We start from the raw sequence: 16,833 nt of genomic DNA, 5'->3' as shown, positions 1-16,833 counted from the left end.
CGCGCGAATATTATTTAAATATATGCATATTTTATTCTTTTTATCACCAAAAAAAATAATTATATTAATTAATGACATTAACTTCAATGTTTATTTTTTAGTTATAGATTCAATTGGTAAATTTTTTTGTTAAATTAAACAAATTTTTGTTTATATAGTTTATTTTTAATTTAAATTTGAAATTAATTTTTTATATAACTACAATACTAAATATTTGCTAACATATGTGTCGAACAATTTATAATCCAATTACAATTGAAAAAATCCTGAAAATTGAAATTAAAAATTATTTTTTGTGGTATTTTATTATTATTAGGTTTATTTCTTTTTTTATTTAAAAAAAATTAATTATGTAAAAAAAATCTAATGTGCATAATAGATTATTATTATGTTATAAATTCAAAAAAAATTTTTAATTTGTTAGAAGAAAAATTAAATTTTTATTTTTAGGAAAAGAGATACAATTATAAAATTTTGCCATCCTTTGTATACATACATATAAAATAATGTATATGTTTCATATATGTATGTGTGTGTTTGTATAATACACCGTACTCCGACCCCCTTGGTTGATTATTTTCCTCTTTTTCTCACAACATTATTTTAAGTATTACTTGTCTCTCTTTTCGTTGGTACAGAGCGCCTCCTATGCATCAGGTCAACGACTATATAGACTCAGAAAACAACAAAACCAGATGCAGACTTGCACTCCTCTGACTGAAGAGGATGAACATTTTTTTTTCTGTTAAATTATTCTTTTTTACTCCCCCCATTAAATCGTAACTTTAATTTCAAATATTTAATTAATCATTTAACACCGTATTATAATAATATTCCATAGAAAAATTTCTCACATTAAATCAATTTTTTTTCTTTTGCAAAAGATTTATTTTTACAATAAATTTTTGCCAATTTTTATTTCATAATAATATACAGTTAATAATATATTATTTTAATTAAAAACAAATATTTATTGTAACAGAAATTAAATTATTTTTAATTTGGTATTATTTAAATAAAAATCGCATATTTTCATTAGTTGAATAAGTCGAGTTTTATATTATGATTTATTACTGTTATTATAAGTAATAATAATTATTATTATTATTATTGTTTTTATTATTATGATTGTTTATTGATATTTATTTTTATTATATTATTGTTATCATTATTATGACCATTAGTATTATTATTATTGTTGTTGTTTTTTTTTTATTTAGAGAGTTATATTTTAAATGTCCTGGGGGTGCGGAAGTTGTCGAACCGGCCCTGAGTAAACCAATACAGGGCCAGTGGCACTTCACACACAAATACGTACACACAGGTTGTACTTTTCGTCGCCAATGATCACAGGTGTTCGATCGAAAGATCCGATCGGTCCCAAGTGGTCCAGTCATCTTCGTCTAGTGTCGTAAAACGCGTATAACTCGCAAATGAAAAACGAGTGATATTGTGTCAAGAAAAAAAAATCGTGTATCTGTATGGGTTAAACATTTTTTTTTTTTTTTTTTGTGCTCACAATGTCAAATTTTCTTCTCTTCGGGACGTTGTTTTTTCGTGTCCCCAGGTGGCTATAATGTGACTTAGTGCCCGTGGGAAATGTGAGAACCCGTCAAAGATCGGAACGAGTGCAAAAAAATGGCTTTCTTATGTCCTGTACGTATTCGTCGAGGAAAGAAGAAGAAACGTAAGTATTTCGGATATTTCGTCTATATATATGTGTATACATATATAGTTTGTATATGTACCTTTTCTCATCCTGTTCTGCGTCTACCTGTTGCTTTGCTATATATATATATATACATTTCAAAGGATCGATGATCTTTTTAAATCCATAGTAGTCATGAAAGTTATATATATATATGTGTGTTACACCAGCGCTCAAATGTCATTATTACATGTTGTTGTTAAAATTTTTTGACATTTAGCCTTTTGTTTACATAGAAAATGCCATTTTGAAAATGTTTTTTTTTCTCGGGGTTTTATTAAAATTTGTATTAAAAAACTAAAAGGGTGATCTTTCAGTTAGTTTTGAAAATGATTGTACCAAAGGTATAACGGGGTTTTTAATGTTCACGTACTTGTATTTACAGAAAAGGAAGAAGACACACACATATATATATACACATAAAAGATCGAAACAAGTTGACAATTTTGATCCAAGAATAATTTGATTGTGAAACACATGAAAATATTGTAAAATAAAATTTTGTTTTAGAATTAGAATTTTGCTATTAAATTTCTGAAAAGGAGGAAAAATTGTAGTCAGTTTCGTTATATATAAGTTAAAAAAAGAATAACGAAGATTTGAATTATTTTAGCTGGAGTGCATAATTTTAATTTGGAGAAAGATGGAGTTGGAGGTCTTGGAATGGGGACCAGAGTGCCATTACCACCTGGACGAATAACAGGAAGTGCCAGTATAGAAACTTTAGTTCGAGTTGGAATCGAAAAGGAAAATGGACTTTCGCCTGATAGTAAAATGGTTATAATTCATGATTTCACTCCGTGTGTGGATGATGAGCTTCAAGTCAAAAGAGGCCAGGTTGATTATTTTTTCACAATTTTCTTATACAAGATATTTTTTTTTATATATCGAATTATAAATTTATTTTTGAATTCCCAATGCAGATTGTAAATGTCCTCTATAGAGAGAATGACTGGGTTTATGTGATAGCGGCTGACACAAGAATGGAGGGTTTTGTACCTCATTCGTATTGTGCACCGTATACATCACAACTCGCTGAATCCACATTAGCCACACTAATGAACAATGTAAAGAAAAAACTTCCTCGTTTGAATGATAATGAAGGCGATTTATCAAGTACAGGAAGATCACAGGGATTGGATGCACAACAAACTGATACTGGTTCTGCATCCGATTGTGAAAGTTATGCAAGAAATATCACAACTGCTGATATAAATGTTAATCGTTCTAATGTATCACAATCGCAAAATTCGATACAAACAACGCAATCCCAACCGGATGTGCATCCATTTTTCAAGGTAAAAAAAAAAAGATTATTAAACATAATTTTTAAAGAGTATTATTTAAGATTGAGGAATAATTTTAGGATCCATCGGCTGGAAGATATATTGTTTTATATACATTTGTTGCACGAGATGAAAATGATGTGAGTGTTGAGAGAGGTGAATTTGTTACTGTATTGAATCGTGATGATCCTGATTGGTTTTGGGTTCTACGACATTGTGACGGTAATGAAGGTTTTGTGCCATCTGGTTTTGTCTATCCTGGTCATGTGCTTCATTCCTATGCAGCAATAACAACTGCAACGACAACAACTTCCCCTGGAGATTCCCATGTATTAGGTTAGAAATTTTTTGTGTAATTTATTTATTTTTACATAAATATATATATATATTTACAGTTATAATCTAAAGAATCGTTTTTGAAAAATATCAGGAGCGAGCAATGGTAATGTCTCTGGAAGTGAACAGTTGCAGCAAAAAGATTTAAGGGATTTTCGTGATGAGACAACAGGAACCGAATTAGTTGTGCTTTATGATTACAAGGCGCAGGCGCCGGACGATTTATCCGTGAGACGTGCTGATTGGATTTATGCTGATCTCGGAAATCAAACGGTGGATGGATGGCTTTGGGCATATGCCCCAAAAACACGAAAATATGGTTTTATTCCCAAGGCCTATGCCCGTCCGCCAGCTATGACAAGTCTATAATATTAATATAGTCTATATATATATATTGTATCCCGTACTTTTTATAACTTTCGAATAATATACACTTTTTCTATACAGAAATGTTTGTTTTCACATAATTCCTCTTCATTAGGAAATTATTTGGACTGAAAATACTTACTTGGCTCTAATGAAAAAGACGATACATCAAGGGAGCAAGAGTTTCAGTGAACAATGGCGTTAACTATGAAATTATCGCATCTAGATGAGAGCTGATTGATGAGACCCTCGTGAAGAACAACACAGTCACCAGCTGCGAAAATATCCTGTGGACGTTGAGCACGTCGGAGGGAATTTATTGGTCCACAATAGGTCAACGAACGGAATACTTCGGATTGTAGACCGTCAACTGCCTGTAATTTAGAAAAAAAAAATTTTGTTTTCCTTTTAACTAGACCAACCTGCGGAATAATGCCCTTTGATTATACTTTAGAGAAGTTAGGGTAACCTTAATTAAGTGTGCTTAAAAATTACTTGAATACTACAGCGTAATGCTCCAGAAGATGAGCCTGATAAATCAAGACCCGCAATCCAGGCTATTATAATATCACCACATGCACGACCTTCTCCACCTGCTTTTGTTTCATCTTGACAATTAAGCTGATCAATGATCTTTAATCGAGCTGCTAAAACCGGTAATGGTAAACGATTTCGATATTTTGGATGAACTTGATTTCCACTGAATAGTGTAGCTGCAGCGCCCCTAAAAAGTAAATTTTTTCTATTTGAATTAGTTTCTAAATTTTAAATCTGTACACTCTAAATCTGCATCAGTGAAAATTTCACTGAATTCAAATCAGTGGCTCAGTTTTTTTTTTTAATTCACCAGTGTAATTTCATTGAGAATCAGTGGTTTTTACTGACCAGTGAAATTCTAATGGTGAATTAAAGAAAACTGAGCCACTGATTTGAATTCAGTGAAATTTTCAGATTTAGAGTGTATAAAGCAACTTACGACACTTTTCCGGAAACGAGAAGAAGAGCAAGACATTTGGATGAGCCATAAGTGAGTGAGGAAAAACTGACAATTAAAGTGTTGTTTACACCGGGTTCAACATTAAAAATAGGAACCTCGGGATGATCGAATAGAAAATGATGTGTCAATGCTGATAGTGCAACAGTGCGAGCACAATCAAGACGTGGACATCGAATTGGTCGTCGTGAACATTCGGCGATCATATGACAAGTAATTTTTAAATCTGCATTCGATTCTTCTCTTTTTATTATATTGCAATAGCTTTTTCGTGGATTTTTAGCATCGTAAATTGTGTCACCGTGATCGGTTCCCCATTCAAAAATTGAGTTTATTTTTATATTATTGTTACATGGAATTTTGATAATTGATGAAGTCGGTGGATAATGGGTTCGTGGACATATTTCTTCCTTTCGTTTCTGTTGTAAATATTGTACAGAGGATTTACTTTGAATATTATCCAAACTTGATTCGTAACTATTATTATTATTATTGTTTTGGGAATATGTCGAATTTTGTGATTCCGTTGCACAAATGAGGCAACCTATGTCTACAAAAAAAAAAAAAGGAATTTTTGATTAGTACTTCCTTTTGTGTTCGATCAAAGTAAACTGAAAAGTAGTTCTGAATAATTGTGTTACAGCCACACAAAAAAATCTGCACTCATTTTTGTTGGATTTTTCTGCTATTTCTGAAAATTTTATTAAATTCTTGTTAAATTATTTACCAGGTCGAATCGCAAAACGTTGCACACATCGTTGACAAAGAAAATGTCCATGTGAACAGGCAAGTGCTTGTTCATAATTAATGTTATTATCTCTGAGAATTGTGGAACTAACTGTGACATGACAGGCGGCACAAATTAGGCCCGAGTTCACTAAATGATCACTTGACCTATCATCATCTTCATCATCATCATCATCTTCTTCTTCTTCCTCATCATTATTGGCGGTTTCTAGTCTCTGCATATTATTTTCCCGCATTTTTTTCTCATTTACTTGATAACGTGTTCTTGGCACTGGAGTAACAGGAATCTAAACAAAATTTTCAAAATTATTCAAAAATTCTTTTGATACTTATAAATTTCTAACTTGGAAGAACTGGTTTTTTTTTTTTAATTAAAGACGTTTCGTTTTATAATTGATGCATCATTATAATAGTATATGTAATTTGAGAAAGTAGATAAAAAAATACGATATATATATATAATGAAAAGAAAAAAAAATGTTATCACATGAGAAATTGTATCACGTGCTTTGAAATTATTTTTTTCAAAAGTCTCAGTATTTTTTTTAATAACTCGATCCGTTCTTTCCATTTCTATTAGAGTGTGATTTGTCATCAAAAGTTATCTGCGTAGATATGGATAACCTCTAGAACTCTTGTGTATGTATGCAAAAAAAAAATAGTTGTTGAGCTCATGAACTTCCGGACAATGATGATGAGATGCGTCTCTTTGATGATTCTCTATTATTGTGTTGTTCAAATTTAAGAGACAAATTTATTGACAATTCACCAACAAAATGTATTATACAGAAAATTTGGCGATGTTAAAATCATTTTCCATGAAACTGCTATTCTATATAATAATTTTTATTAGGTCAACGTTCTTTTGATGACTTATGAGAATTTTTTCAAAAAAATTTTAATTAAGTATTTTGTATACTTTTAAAAATTATTTGCTAAAGGGATATTTTGACAAAACGAAAGACAAAAAATTTTGTTACCTCTGATTTTCCGCTACTTGAAGTTGTAAACGTGAGAAAAATTCTCTTTTGTTTCAATTTTTCTTCTTCGTTTTATTTGTGATAATTATAATCTGTTGAAAATGTTTTTTTTTTCAATAGGAAATAAAAAGAATTTTACATTGAAAAATAATTGCAAAAAAAAAACAATCTTATTTTTTATTACAAAAATAAAGATTTTATTAAAAGAAATTGAAGTTATTTTAAGAGGGAAAATTACACTTGGTTTCCTAATATTATACCAGGACCAATCAGTTTCAGAAAGCTGGGGATTTCGTATCACAATTCCACTTGCTCTTTGTAATGAGTTTTCGTACTTTCCTTCTGTGATTAGTTCCAACTCATTAATCTCTTTATAAGGTCTTTGCAAAGTTTCATGTAAATATAAAGGATTAATGAATCTTTCATTTAACTATTTAATTAGACAGCTGACGAAAATTATTCTCCATAATATTGAAAATTAAATAAAATAATTTTTTGCTGCTATTTAAAATTTTTGAATTAATTAACTAATTAAATGAATTAATTAAAATTTTTTAAAACTGAGAATTTTAAAAATTTTAAATCTGATGTAATTAAAAGAAAAATATATTTTTTATTTTCAATAAAATGTTTGGTTGATATTTGCATAACAAATCTAATTATTTACGTTATTTTAGTATTAAATTCGCGTGAAACGACAGAAATTACATTGGGAATGAGTTTTCTTATCAGAGCACAAAATTTCTGCAGTAACACACGAAAGTCTTTAAGATTAGTTTTATGTTCTTTTTTGATTCATTGATGCAATTAAACTTCATTTTAAAAAAAACTTTATATATATATGACAATGCGATTTTCAGGAAGCGTGGAAAGGAAAGTAGTTTAAAAAAAGAATAGTTTTTTTTTTTATCGTGTGCGCTTCAGTAATCTGAGACTTATATAGAGATCAGACTACAATCAGATATAAATAACACATTATTATTATTACGTAGCTGTTTTTATTTATCACTGTGTTTCAAACACATAGTCGTAGTGGTATAGCAGTAACTTAGTTTTATCTTAAAAACTATTTCGTTTCTTTCACATCGCTTTTATAATGAATCATGTATATTAATATTTATATAAAAAATCACACTCGGCATAAAAAGTATTTAAAAAAAAAAAAAATTCTTTTTTTTATTCAATACAAAATAAAAAATATATTTAAACTGCACTACAGAAAAATATAAATTGTAAAATTCTATATATATGATTTGAAATTTGGATATTTTTCCCAATTTTAATATTTGTATTTTTAATTTGTAATCATTTTTTTTTTTAATTATCCTTTTTTTTTTTGATAAAAATTTTGTAGAAATAACATTTTTAACGATTTTATAACTTAAAGTTCGTTAAACAAAATTCTCTTTTGTTTATTTTTTTTTACGAAACGAATTTCAAATATATATGGAAATTGAACCTTTTGAAGTGAAGATTTTGCGTATAAATAAGCAAAAGTTCAATTTCATTTTGAAATTGTAATTTTTTTTTTAAATGGAAAAAAAATGAATTTTTTAAAAATTAATAAAAAAAAAATTACTATTTTTGGGAATATTAGTTGAAAATTTTTTGCTTTCAACACATATATATAGAAAACTACAAAATGATCAAACAATATGTATAAATAGATCGAAGAAATACAGTTTTTTTTTGATTAATTATATCCTATTTTGTGTACACAGTAATCAGTGTTTATTAAGCGCGCTAAAATTACAAAACTATTTACATATATATTATATTGCCGAGAAATTTGTTGACAGTCGATGAATTTTTAACGAGTGCCATTTTTTTTTTTTTTTTTTTTGCATTGGCAAGATATAACTGTTGAATTATTGATAAAGCGGTATAAATCTTTTAATATAATAGATCCCTCGTTCAAATTAAAACTTATTTCACAAGCATAAGAATATACAAAGATTCATTTTATTTGCGAAAAAGTAATTATTTAGGGAAGTATTTTAACTTTTGACACAATTAAAATCACCTGTTTTGTTTACTATTTTTTTTTCTTTCATAACTGTCAAAATGAAATTTGCGGTAAATAATTTTAAATTATTATTATTATTATTAATCATTTATATTAATAATAAATTAATAATTTAATTAGAAACTAATTTACGTACGCAATTAATAATTTCAATTATTAATTATTAATTATTAATTTTCAATTAATAATTTTAATTATTAATTTATAGGAATTCTTTTTAAATATAAGTTGAACTTGCTTGGGTTTTTTTTTTTATCACATAGAGATAATCATTCGTTTAGTGATTGCCAACGAATCCAGTTAAATTATCATAAATTTTGAGCATTTTATTTTTTTTAACGAAGGATTTTATCTCTTCGTAGAAATTTTTTTTTTTTTTTGGAAAATATTCGTAACAGGCGTTAAAATTTTTTTTTCATTTAAGAATCAATTTTTTTTTTTTCTAAATATAGTAAAATTTACATCTATATTTAAAATGAATTATTATTAAATTTGGTAATTCTGTTAAAAAATAAATTAGATATTTTGTTCGTTATCAGAAGTTATAGCTTCTGTTTAAAAAATAGTTGAAAATCATATTTATATAGAACACAATCATTATTTGTTCTTACATTTTTAACATTTGAAAGTTTCGACTTTCTATAATTTTTTTTTTTTTTTATATGATTTTTCTTGAGAATATGTATTTTCTGTTTTTAATATTTCTTTTTTTTTTTTTTATTAACTTGCATAATATTTTATATCTAACGTTAACAGACATTAGATTATGTTTTTAGTAAACAAGAAGAAAATTATTTTATAGTCAAAAAAAGTGGTGTTCAATTTAAAAAAAATTTTTTCGCGAAAAGTAATTGAACATCTGTTTTTTGATTCTAGAAAATAATTATACCAAATTTTTATTTTCACGATTTTTTTTTGGGGGAAAATATGAAAAATTATTATGTAAGAAATTCTTTTTAGAAAATCTTTGCACATTTTTCCTAAAATAATTATTTTGTTATTCTTTTTACTGTGTAAAAGAAATTTACAAAAAAAACAGACCAATTTGAAGGCATTATTGACATAATTCTGCACATAATGCAGAAGTTAAAGTTGGCACTAATAAAATTGAAGCTTTGAGCTTCATTATTATGTTTTTTTTATAAGTAGAGATACTTTTTAAAAAATATCTTTTTTACGAGATTCTCATAAAATTCGAAATTATAAATAAATATTTGAAATATCGCTCCTTAATTATATCATCATTTTCAATAATTTATATTTACCTCATATTTTTTTCCGTATGTTCGTGTGTCATGTTTGCTTCGGCAAGTTTGTTTTTTTTTTTTCTATTAAATATAAACTTTCAAACAGAATTATGTATCACAATTTTTCTTTTCACTTGATTTAGGCGTTATTTCCTTTTTTTTTTTTCTCTCTATTGAATTGATGAATTTAGGTCGGAATTATTATCGGCGCACATTAATTTATGCCTTGCATTTGCCAATCTTTCGACACTCACAGTCTGTAGATTTTTGTTACTCGAATTTTCGAATAAACTTTTTAAATTCTGTTTATCGCCTAAATCAATCATACTACAACTTTTGTCCTTAGACATACCGGACGAATTACGGAAAATTGAAAGTAGAGGCAACTCTTTCGATGGGCAGTTTGGTTTTTTAAATTCACGATTTGTTTCTCGTGTAATGTCCAATGATTTTGTCGATTTGGAATTGAAGAGAAAATTTCTTTTCACAGGTGATGAACTTAAACTATGAGTTGTAAAATTTTTATCGAGCACTGGCGCAATTTGTACTTTTTCAATTCTCAAATCCACATTTGACTGACAATTTTCACGAGAATTAATATCAATAGGCGAGTCTTTATCTTGATTTGATGATTTTGTTTCTATTTCTAAATTGGTAGAAATTCCCTGATTCGTAACATTTGAAGATTCTTCATTATCAACTATTGTCGGCTTTTCAATTTGTTTCTCAAGTTTAGCTCTACTAAAGGAGAATTGTTTCATATTTACTGGACTATTGCTTAGAGATTTAGAAATACTATTTTTCAAAGCATCCTTTGATTTGTTGAAAATCGAATTAATTGGACTTTGTGTCAATGATTGCCAACCTTGATAGCTTAGAGAAAATTTTGTTGCTTGTGAATCTAATTTTACAATATTGTTATCGTTTTTTGTTAATTTATTTTCAACCAATGGTAATTCATTAAATGTTTCATTATTGTGAAAATTGGTATTTTCTTTACCAAGTGGTATTTCATTTAATTTTTTCATACTCGCTTGCAATTCCAATTCCCATTGATTTGATGTGGATTCCATTCCATCAACTGATCGTCCTCCTAGACTTTCAACACGTTGCTTCAATTCCAAAACATCCTGAAAAAAAGGATTTATTATTATTTAGTAGAAAGATTTAAGGGAGAAAAATGGAATCTTACATCGAAATCCTGATCACAATCGCCTAAATCAGCATCACTACTTGCTATCGAATTTATTCTACTTATTGTAACTTTATTTAAATCCTCATAGTTCAAACTATCCTCAGGTGTAATGAGCTCGGCTCCAACTCCCGGTTCTCGTGGTCCATTTGCTATAATATCTGAAATTATTAATTATAATCAATTTTGTATGATATAGTAAACTTTTTTAGATAAACAAAAATAATTGTACCATAATCTCTTCTGCGTTCATGAATTTGATTACTAATTTCTTCCAATGTTCGCAGACTAGCAGCATATGCCTTTTTTGCTTCCTTGATATTTTTATTTAATTCCTCAATACGTTCTTTTTGTGTTGCCATCATTTGTTCGCATTGTGCTCTCATTTCAAAATAAGGACGCGCTTTATTAATTGCACGAGGATGTTTTTCTTCTAATTCCTGAACTTTTTTTTCCGCCTCATCAAAAAGCTTTGCACGTCTATGATGTTCCCTTGCGCAAGCTGCCTTTTGATTCTCAGCATCCATTACCTGATAAATTAAATTTTCATGATAGACAATTTTTTTTTTTTAAATATGAGAAATAAAATTATTTTTTGATTATTGTTGAGGTGATATTTTGAATTAGTGGAAATTCGAACATTGATTTTGTCCAAATAGGTAATAGTGTGAATAATTTTCTGTTCATACAATGGGTATCTGTTTAATTGAGGTCTAAGACCTTGTAGAGGGTGATATTATGCGTTTACATTAACATCTACATGGCAGCTTTCCATTAATGAAGCAAGATACATGTACGTCAGTATATAGTAGTTGATTAGCATTTGTGGACAATGCGAAATGTTCGTTGATCTATTGACCGCAAGTAGCTGTAATTGACATATTGTTACAATCTTCTACGTCACGACAAATATATCGATTTTCAAAATCTGAATTTATTTTATAAATAAACTAAATGTTTTTTTTTTTTTTTTTTTTTTGCAATTTTTTCCCCATTTCTTTTTTTGATCCAATTGATTTTGATTTTTATCAAATTTCTTTTGATGATATAAGGAAATGAAAGATGATTGAAGAAGAGAGTGACCCATTTTTTTTTTCTTCTTCTATAATCAAGGACTCTATTCAAAATGATATTTGATTCGCTTACTTTGATCGTTGCGTGGCTCAACGTATCCTGCCATGCTTCATCAAAGTTCCACTCGTGTTGATGTGACACAAATCTATCTTCGGCTAATGCTACAGTTTCTTTAGCTGCAGCATGAATTTCATTGGCTGTTGAATATAATTTTGTATACCGTTGACATTGTACCTTAATTAAAAAAAAGGAAAATTAAAATCGTTATTTTCAAATTATCAAAAAAAGTAATTTTGTTTGGTTTCAAAAGAAAATTTTCGTTGCTTACATTTGCTTCTTCTGCTACTTTTAATGCAAGGTAGTAGCTTCTTGCTTTTTCAACACAATTGACACCCACTTTAATCTTCATTTCTTCTGATCTTCTCGTTGTTTCAGTGAGCAATTGCCCATATGCTGTATGAGCTTCCTAAAATTTTTACAAATTAGTTTATATTAAATAACAATGATAATAAAAATCACTGTAAAAAGAAAGTATTAAAATAGTACAGATTTTGGGTATCAAAACAGAACCAAATGATAATTTAGTATCTAAAGTCGTTATTAAATTAATACCTTCCATTTTACAGTGATTATAGCAATAACAATAATAATAATAATAATAATAATAATAATAATAATAATAATAATAATAATAAATAAATAAATGCGTAAGGGTTAATTAATAAATATTTGCAAAAATCAGTGAACGAGAAATTTTAACTCTCCATATACAAATATTGTGGTAATTATAAATGATTGGAGACATCCTTTTCTTTCATTGAATTCATAATATATAAAGACAAAATGATAGCTTTGTACGAGATGATAGTATATGCAATGCAGTCATAGTTAGATTGTTATTTTTAGCATATTATGAAATGAAAAAGCAGCCTCTGATACTCACATCTAGCTCTATCTCGAGTTTATTAATATTATCTGTTGCATTGTTTAAATTCTCCAACTCGATCTATAACATAAGATATATTTTTGATAAGTACCATGATACCATACGAAAAATTATATTTAAATTTTTAATTTAATAATATAGTTAATTTTATTTTTAAATCATAATTTTAATTACTATTCTTTCATAGGCTACAATTATTCAGGCTATAATAAAACAAAAAATAATATAATTTATAACAGCAGATAATTAATATCAAATGTATTTATAGATGATAAAAAGTTTATAGGAAAAAATTGATAATTTTTCAACTTGAAACAAATTAATATTTAATTTTGAATACTTTGTCATGAAAATCAAGATCAAAACAAAGTATCGACATTTGATGTGTCGAGGTTGAATATGACACACACACAACCATTAAATTGTTTCTAATGACTCATTGTTAAAAAGATAATAATGTAATAATGTGAGAAGTGCGTTTTCAATTTGAAAATAATAAATAATTAAAATATTTCTTTTTTTCCCCAAATAATTCCTAAATTTTAAAATCAAAATTTAAAGGAACTTTGAGAGTAAAAAATAAATTATCTCATACTAATCAATATTTGTTCAAATTTGCTTTGGCTAATGAAAATAGAAATATAAACAAATAAAAAAAAAAAAAAAAATTAAGTAATTTTTTTATGGAGAAAAAAATAATATAAAGTGGGACAAGGTGCCAGGAGGTATCATGTTAGCGATAAACAAATATTAATGAATTTTTGTTTGATAAAAAGTGACATTTGTCTTGAGGACATTTTTATTGAATTTTAAACAATAAGAAAAGATAATAATGGTAAAATTGTGATTTTCAATTGAATAATTAGAGTAAAATTATTTCAATACCTGAATACGGGGATCCAGTGGCCCATCGGCGTCGTCTATAACGTTCATACTTTGTTTTTTGCGACATTTAATTAATTTCACGTCATATTAATAATTTATTAATTGTTAACATTATTAATAATAAAATTGGTTAACGTTGTGAAAACCAATTTAATGCTTTAAATTGAATGCGCACTTTTGTTTTTATAAACATTTATTTTTATATTTTTATACACATTCGACGTACTGTGTATGGACGAGTCGACGCCATTTTGAAATTTATGCGTCAAGTTCTATATTTTGGAGTAAACGTCAGTTTGATGGTGAGGTTAAGTTAGGGCGTGAACGTGGAAAATTTTTCCACTATTTTGTTTAATTAACAAATTTTTTATTCCTTTTTATTTGTAATTTTTATTAGGATAGAAAAAAAAGGAGACAACATTTTTTTTTTGTTTAAATTTTTATTATTTATCATACACGTTTTTGGAGTAATATTATTGTTAAGAGGGGGATTTTTTTTTAAATTTGTAATTGTTATAACAATTGATTAGTTTTATTTGACAGTTACAGAAAGGTAGAAAATTTTAAAAGAAATTGTATTAAAAAATTGTTTAAAAAGCACGCGCAATTAAAAATAGTTTATTAATTTAGCTATTCATTGATTTTTATTTTATTTTTCATAATTTTATTGAATATGTTAAGTATTGTAAAATTATTTAACAGATTCAATTTTCCAAGAATTGATTTTAACCTCTTTGTTTATAATTATTTTCTGCTTTATATAACTTTATTAGGATCTTCTTTACCGATGAATGATAATTTAGATTTCTTCCAAAGAGCGCGAAATTCAAACTGGCGACTAATTTTTAAAATTATAGAAAAGATATAATAAAAAAAAATATATATTATATAATAAATAGTATTAATAATTTATCTGTAAATTTTTGCTAGTTCTTTTTATATTTTTTATAAAAATTATTCAGGATATTCCGCGAGTTAAAAAATTTATAAAATGACACTGAAATTTATTTAAATATGTATACTTTGCTTGTGATTTTTTTTGGCATATATTCATATTTAAACAAATGCAAAATAATTAAATAAACTAAAACAGAATTTTTTAAATAAATAAAAAATAAAATGTAACACCAAAATATATTTTGATTTTAAAACAATATTTAAAAAAAAGTTTAAAAATAAAACATTTTAGTAATTAAAAAAAAAATTTATAGTGCACCTTTAAATATTTATATGGTTTCATATTTTTAATGCATTATTTAAGACCTCTTGAAATTTTTTTCATGAATGTTTTTTTGCTAGACACCAAAGCATGCATGTAATATTTTGCCTGAAGCCTATTATCCTTCACTTTATATTACAAACATGATGGGAAATTGAATAAAAATACTTATAATATTATAAAAAATATTGTAAGCCAGTTAGGAAATTAAAAGTTTATTATTATTTCTAATAAAAAATTATTATAAAAATTATAATTTCTATTTAAAAATCAAAATTTTTAATAATTAATTATTATACTAAAAATTGATGAAAATATATAATTATTTTTTTAAATAATAAAATCTAATTTTTATGAAAATATTCGTATTTTTTGCGCGCGTAAAGAAACATCATTTTTCAACTTCCTTTAAGTCTCATTGTTTTTTTTTTTATTTTATTTTATTTTTCTGTGATTATTTTAAAATCCTTTTGTGCAATAATATTTCTCTAAGTCTGTTGCAATTTTTTTTTTCTCTTTTTGAAATGACTTCCTGTTGGAATAAATGGTGAAAAATAGAGAGAGAGAGGAGTGAAGACATTTTTGTCATGAAAAATTCATTTAAAAATTTTACATTTTCATTGCCCTAAATATGAAGTTCATTTAAACAACTTAAAAGTCAAAGATATAAATGTAAATTACAAGTAAAAAAAAGGAAAGAAAAAAAGAAGTCACATAAAAATGAAATAAAATAAGAATGAACGTTGGTGAAATTAAAATAAAGAATAGAAAGGAATGCTATTCCGGAAGTACTATAAAGGTCCTCTGAAGGTTTCCAAAATTACGGAACATTTATTAGCGCACGGATAACCTATAAAAGAATAAGTGCAATTTCATAAAGTTAGAAATCTCTCTTTGATTATACATAAATTTAAAGATATTTTTCATCATTTCACTTTAATATATATAGGTGCAATAAAAATCTTTTTAATCTGAAACGATAATTTAAAAAATTTTTTTTTAAAAATAATAACAATAAAAAATTATTTCGATATATTAATTTTAATATTTACAGTGACTATAGAATTTGTATAACAAAAAAAAGTCAATATATTTCTTTCGGCTTTTTATTTTATCCTTTCAATTAATCGAAAGCTTATCAAAAGTTATTCCCAACCTGGGGATTCCAAATGGAAAATAAAAAAAAAAAATAAAAAAATACCAGCAATTCTGATTGTAAATTATTGTCACACAAAAAAATGCATAGAAGATGAATAGAATTTTTTTTTCCCTTTTTTATTTATCAAATAAATTGAATTTTCTAAATCTATATTTGAATTTTTCGTATATATTTATAAAGTTATAACTAAAAAAGGAATATATAAAAAAAAAATGAAATTGAAAAAAAATAAAGTATTTATTTTTTAAAAGAGAAAAACTTTTTTTTTGGTTAAAATTATGGAGAGGTAAAAAATATTTATTTATAGATATAAAATAATTTGATATGAATGTTATATACAAATGATGGGAGAATAAAAAAGAGATTTATTTTGTTAGGGAATTTTGATTGTCATATATGAGAGAAAAAGAAAGGGTCGATTTGAATATAGTCCTTTTTGGAAATCAATAAAGGGATGATCTATTTCGATATATATATATATATATATATATGTCAGAGACATCATGAGATCAGAGCATGAAGCTACATGGTTTCCTGTGGTTTCCCTGCAACCAACTATGCCCTTAAGGGATTTCAATGCGACCCATCAATTCGATTCCGTTCACGTACTTCAACATTCGAACATAGTAAAATGCAAAGATTTGCGTCAGTCAAGAGGGAACTTGAAA

At 26.5% G+C, this 16,833-nt stretch overlaps 3 protein-coding genes across 3 annotated transcripts; 1 reads left to right on the top strand and 2 right to left on the bottom strand.

Moving 5' to 3' along the window:
* Nucleotides 1-1,290: 1,290 nt before the first annotated feature.
* LOC127283056 (SH3 domain-containing protein Dlish) lies at nt 1,291-3,780 on the top strand. The gene is made up of 5 exons (XM_051307715.1): nt 1,291-1,687; nt 2,322-2,545; nt 2,632-3,006; nt 3,075-3,330; nt 3,425-3,780. The coding sequence occupies exons 1-5, from the start codon at nt 1,639-1,641 to the stop codon at nt 3,697-3,699; spliced, it is 1,179 nt and encodes a 392-aa protein (XP_051163672.1). The 5' UTR covers nt 1,291-1,638; the 3' UTR covers nt 3,700-3,780.
* LOC127283055 (uncharacterized) lies at nt 3,547-6,485 on the bottom strand. The gene is made up of 6 exons (XM_051307714.1): nt 6,418-6,485; nt 5,418-5,724; nt 4,673-5,240; nt 4,192-4,420; nt 3,839-4,070; nt 3,547-3,693 (listed from the first exon to the last, which is right to left on the bottom strand). The coding sequence occupies exons 2-5, from the start codon at nt 5,671-5,673 to the stop codon at nt 3,882-3,884; spliced, it is 1,242 nt and encodes a 413-aa protein (XP_051163671.1). The 5' UTR covers nt 5,674-5,724; nt 6,418-6,485; the 3' UTR covers nt 3,547-3,693; nt 3,839-3,881.
* Nucleotides 6,486-8,306: 1,821 nt separating this feature from the next.
* Nucleotides 8,307-14,052, bottom strand: LOC127283054 (SH3 domain-binding protein 5 homolog). The gene is made up of 7 exons (XM_051307713.1): nt 13,788-14,052; nt 12,900-12,962; nt 12,285-12,422; nt 12,029-12,190; nt 11,115-11,412; nt 10,883-11,043; nt 8,307-10,820 (listed from the first exon to the last, which is right to left on the bottom strand). Exons 1-7 carry the CDS (start codon nt 13,833-13,835, stop codon nt 9,861-9,863), a joined length of 1,830 nt encoding a protein of 609 aa, XP_051163670.1. The 5' UTR covers nt 13,836-14,052; the 3' UTR covers nt 8,307-9,860.
* Between the last annotated feature and the right edge of the window lie 2,781 nt (nt 14,053-16,833).

This window comes from Leptopilina boulardi, unplaced genomic scaffold (assembly GCF_019393585.1).
Source record: "Leptopilina boulardi isolate dan_hultmark-lab unplaced genomic scaffold, ZJU_Lbou_2.1 LbouV2_305, whole genome shotgun sequence".
Lineage (NCBI taxonomy): Eukaryota > Metazoa > Arthropoda > Insecta > Hymenoptera > Figitidae > Leptopilina > Leptopilina boulardi.
Note: the sequence above shows the minus strand (reverse complement) of the source record. Positions and strands in the feature narration are given on the sequence as shown.

Coding starts and splice junctions, on each gene's coding strand:
- LOC127283056 (XM_051307715.1), top strand. CDS start 1,639: ATGGCTTTCTTATGTCCTGTACGTATTCGTCGAGGAAAGAAGAAGAAA. Junction 2,546..2,631: donor TTCAAGTCAAAAGAGGCCAG/GTTGATTATTTT, acceptor TTCCCAATGCAG/ATTGTAAATGTCCTCTATAG. Junction 3,007..3,074: donor ATGTGCATCCATTTTTCAAG/GTAAAAAAAAAA, acceptor GAATAATTTTAG/GATCCATCGGCTGGAAGATA.
- LOC127283055 (XM_051307714.1), bottom strand. CDS start 5,673: ATGCGGGAAAATAATATGCAGAGACTAGAAACCGCCAATAATGATGAG. Junction 5,241..5,417: donor ACGTTTTGCGATTCGACCTG/GTAAATAATTTA, acceptor TTTTTTTTGTAG/ACATAGGTTGCCTCATTTGT. Junction 4,421..4,672: donor CTCGTTTCCGGAAAAGTGTC/GTAAGTTGCTTT, acceptor TTTACTTTTTAG/GGGCGCTGCAGCTACACTAT.
- LOC127283054 (XM_051307713.1), bottom strand. CDS start 13,835: ATGAACGTTATAGACGACGCCGATGGGCCACTGGATCCCCGTATTCAG. Junction 12,423..12,899: donor AACTCGAGATAGAGCTAGAT/GTGAGTATCAGA, acceptor TAAAAATTTTAG/GAAGCTCATACAGCATATGG. Junction 12,191..12,284: donor AAGTAGCAGAAGAAGCAAAT/GTAAGCAACGAA, acceptor TTTTTAATTAAG/GTACAATGTCAACGGTATAC.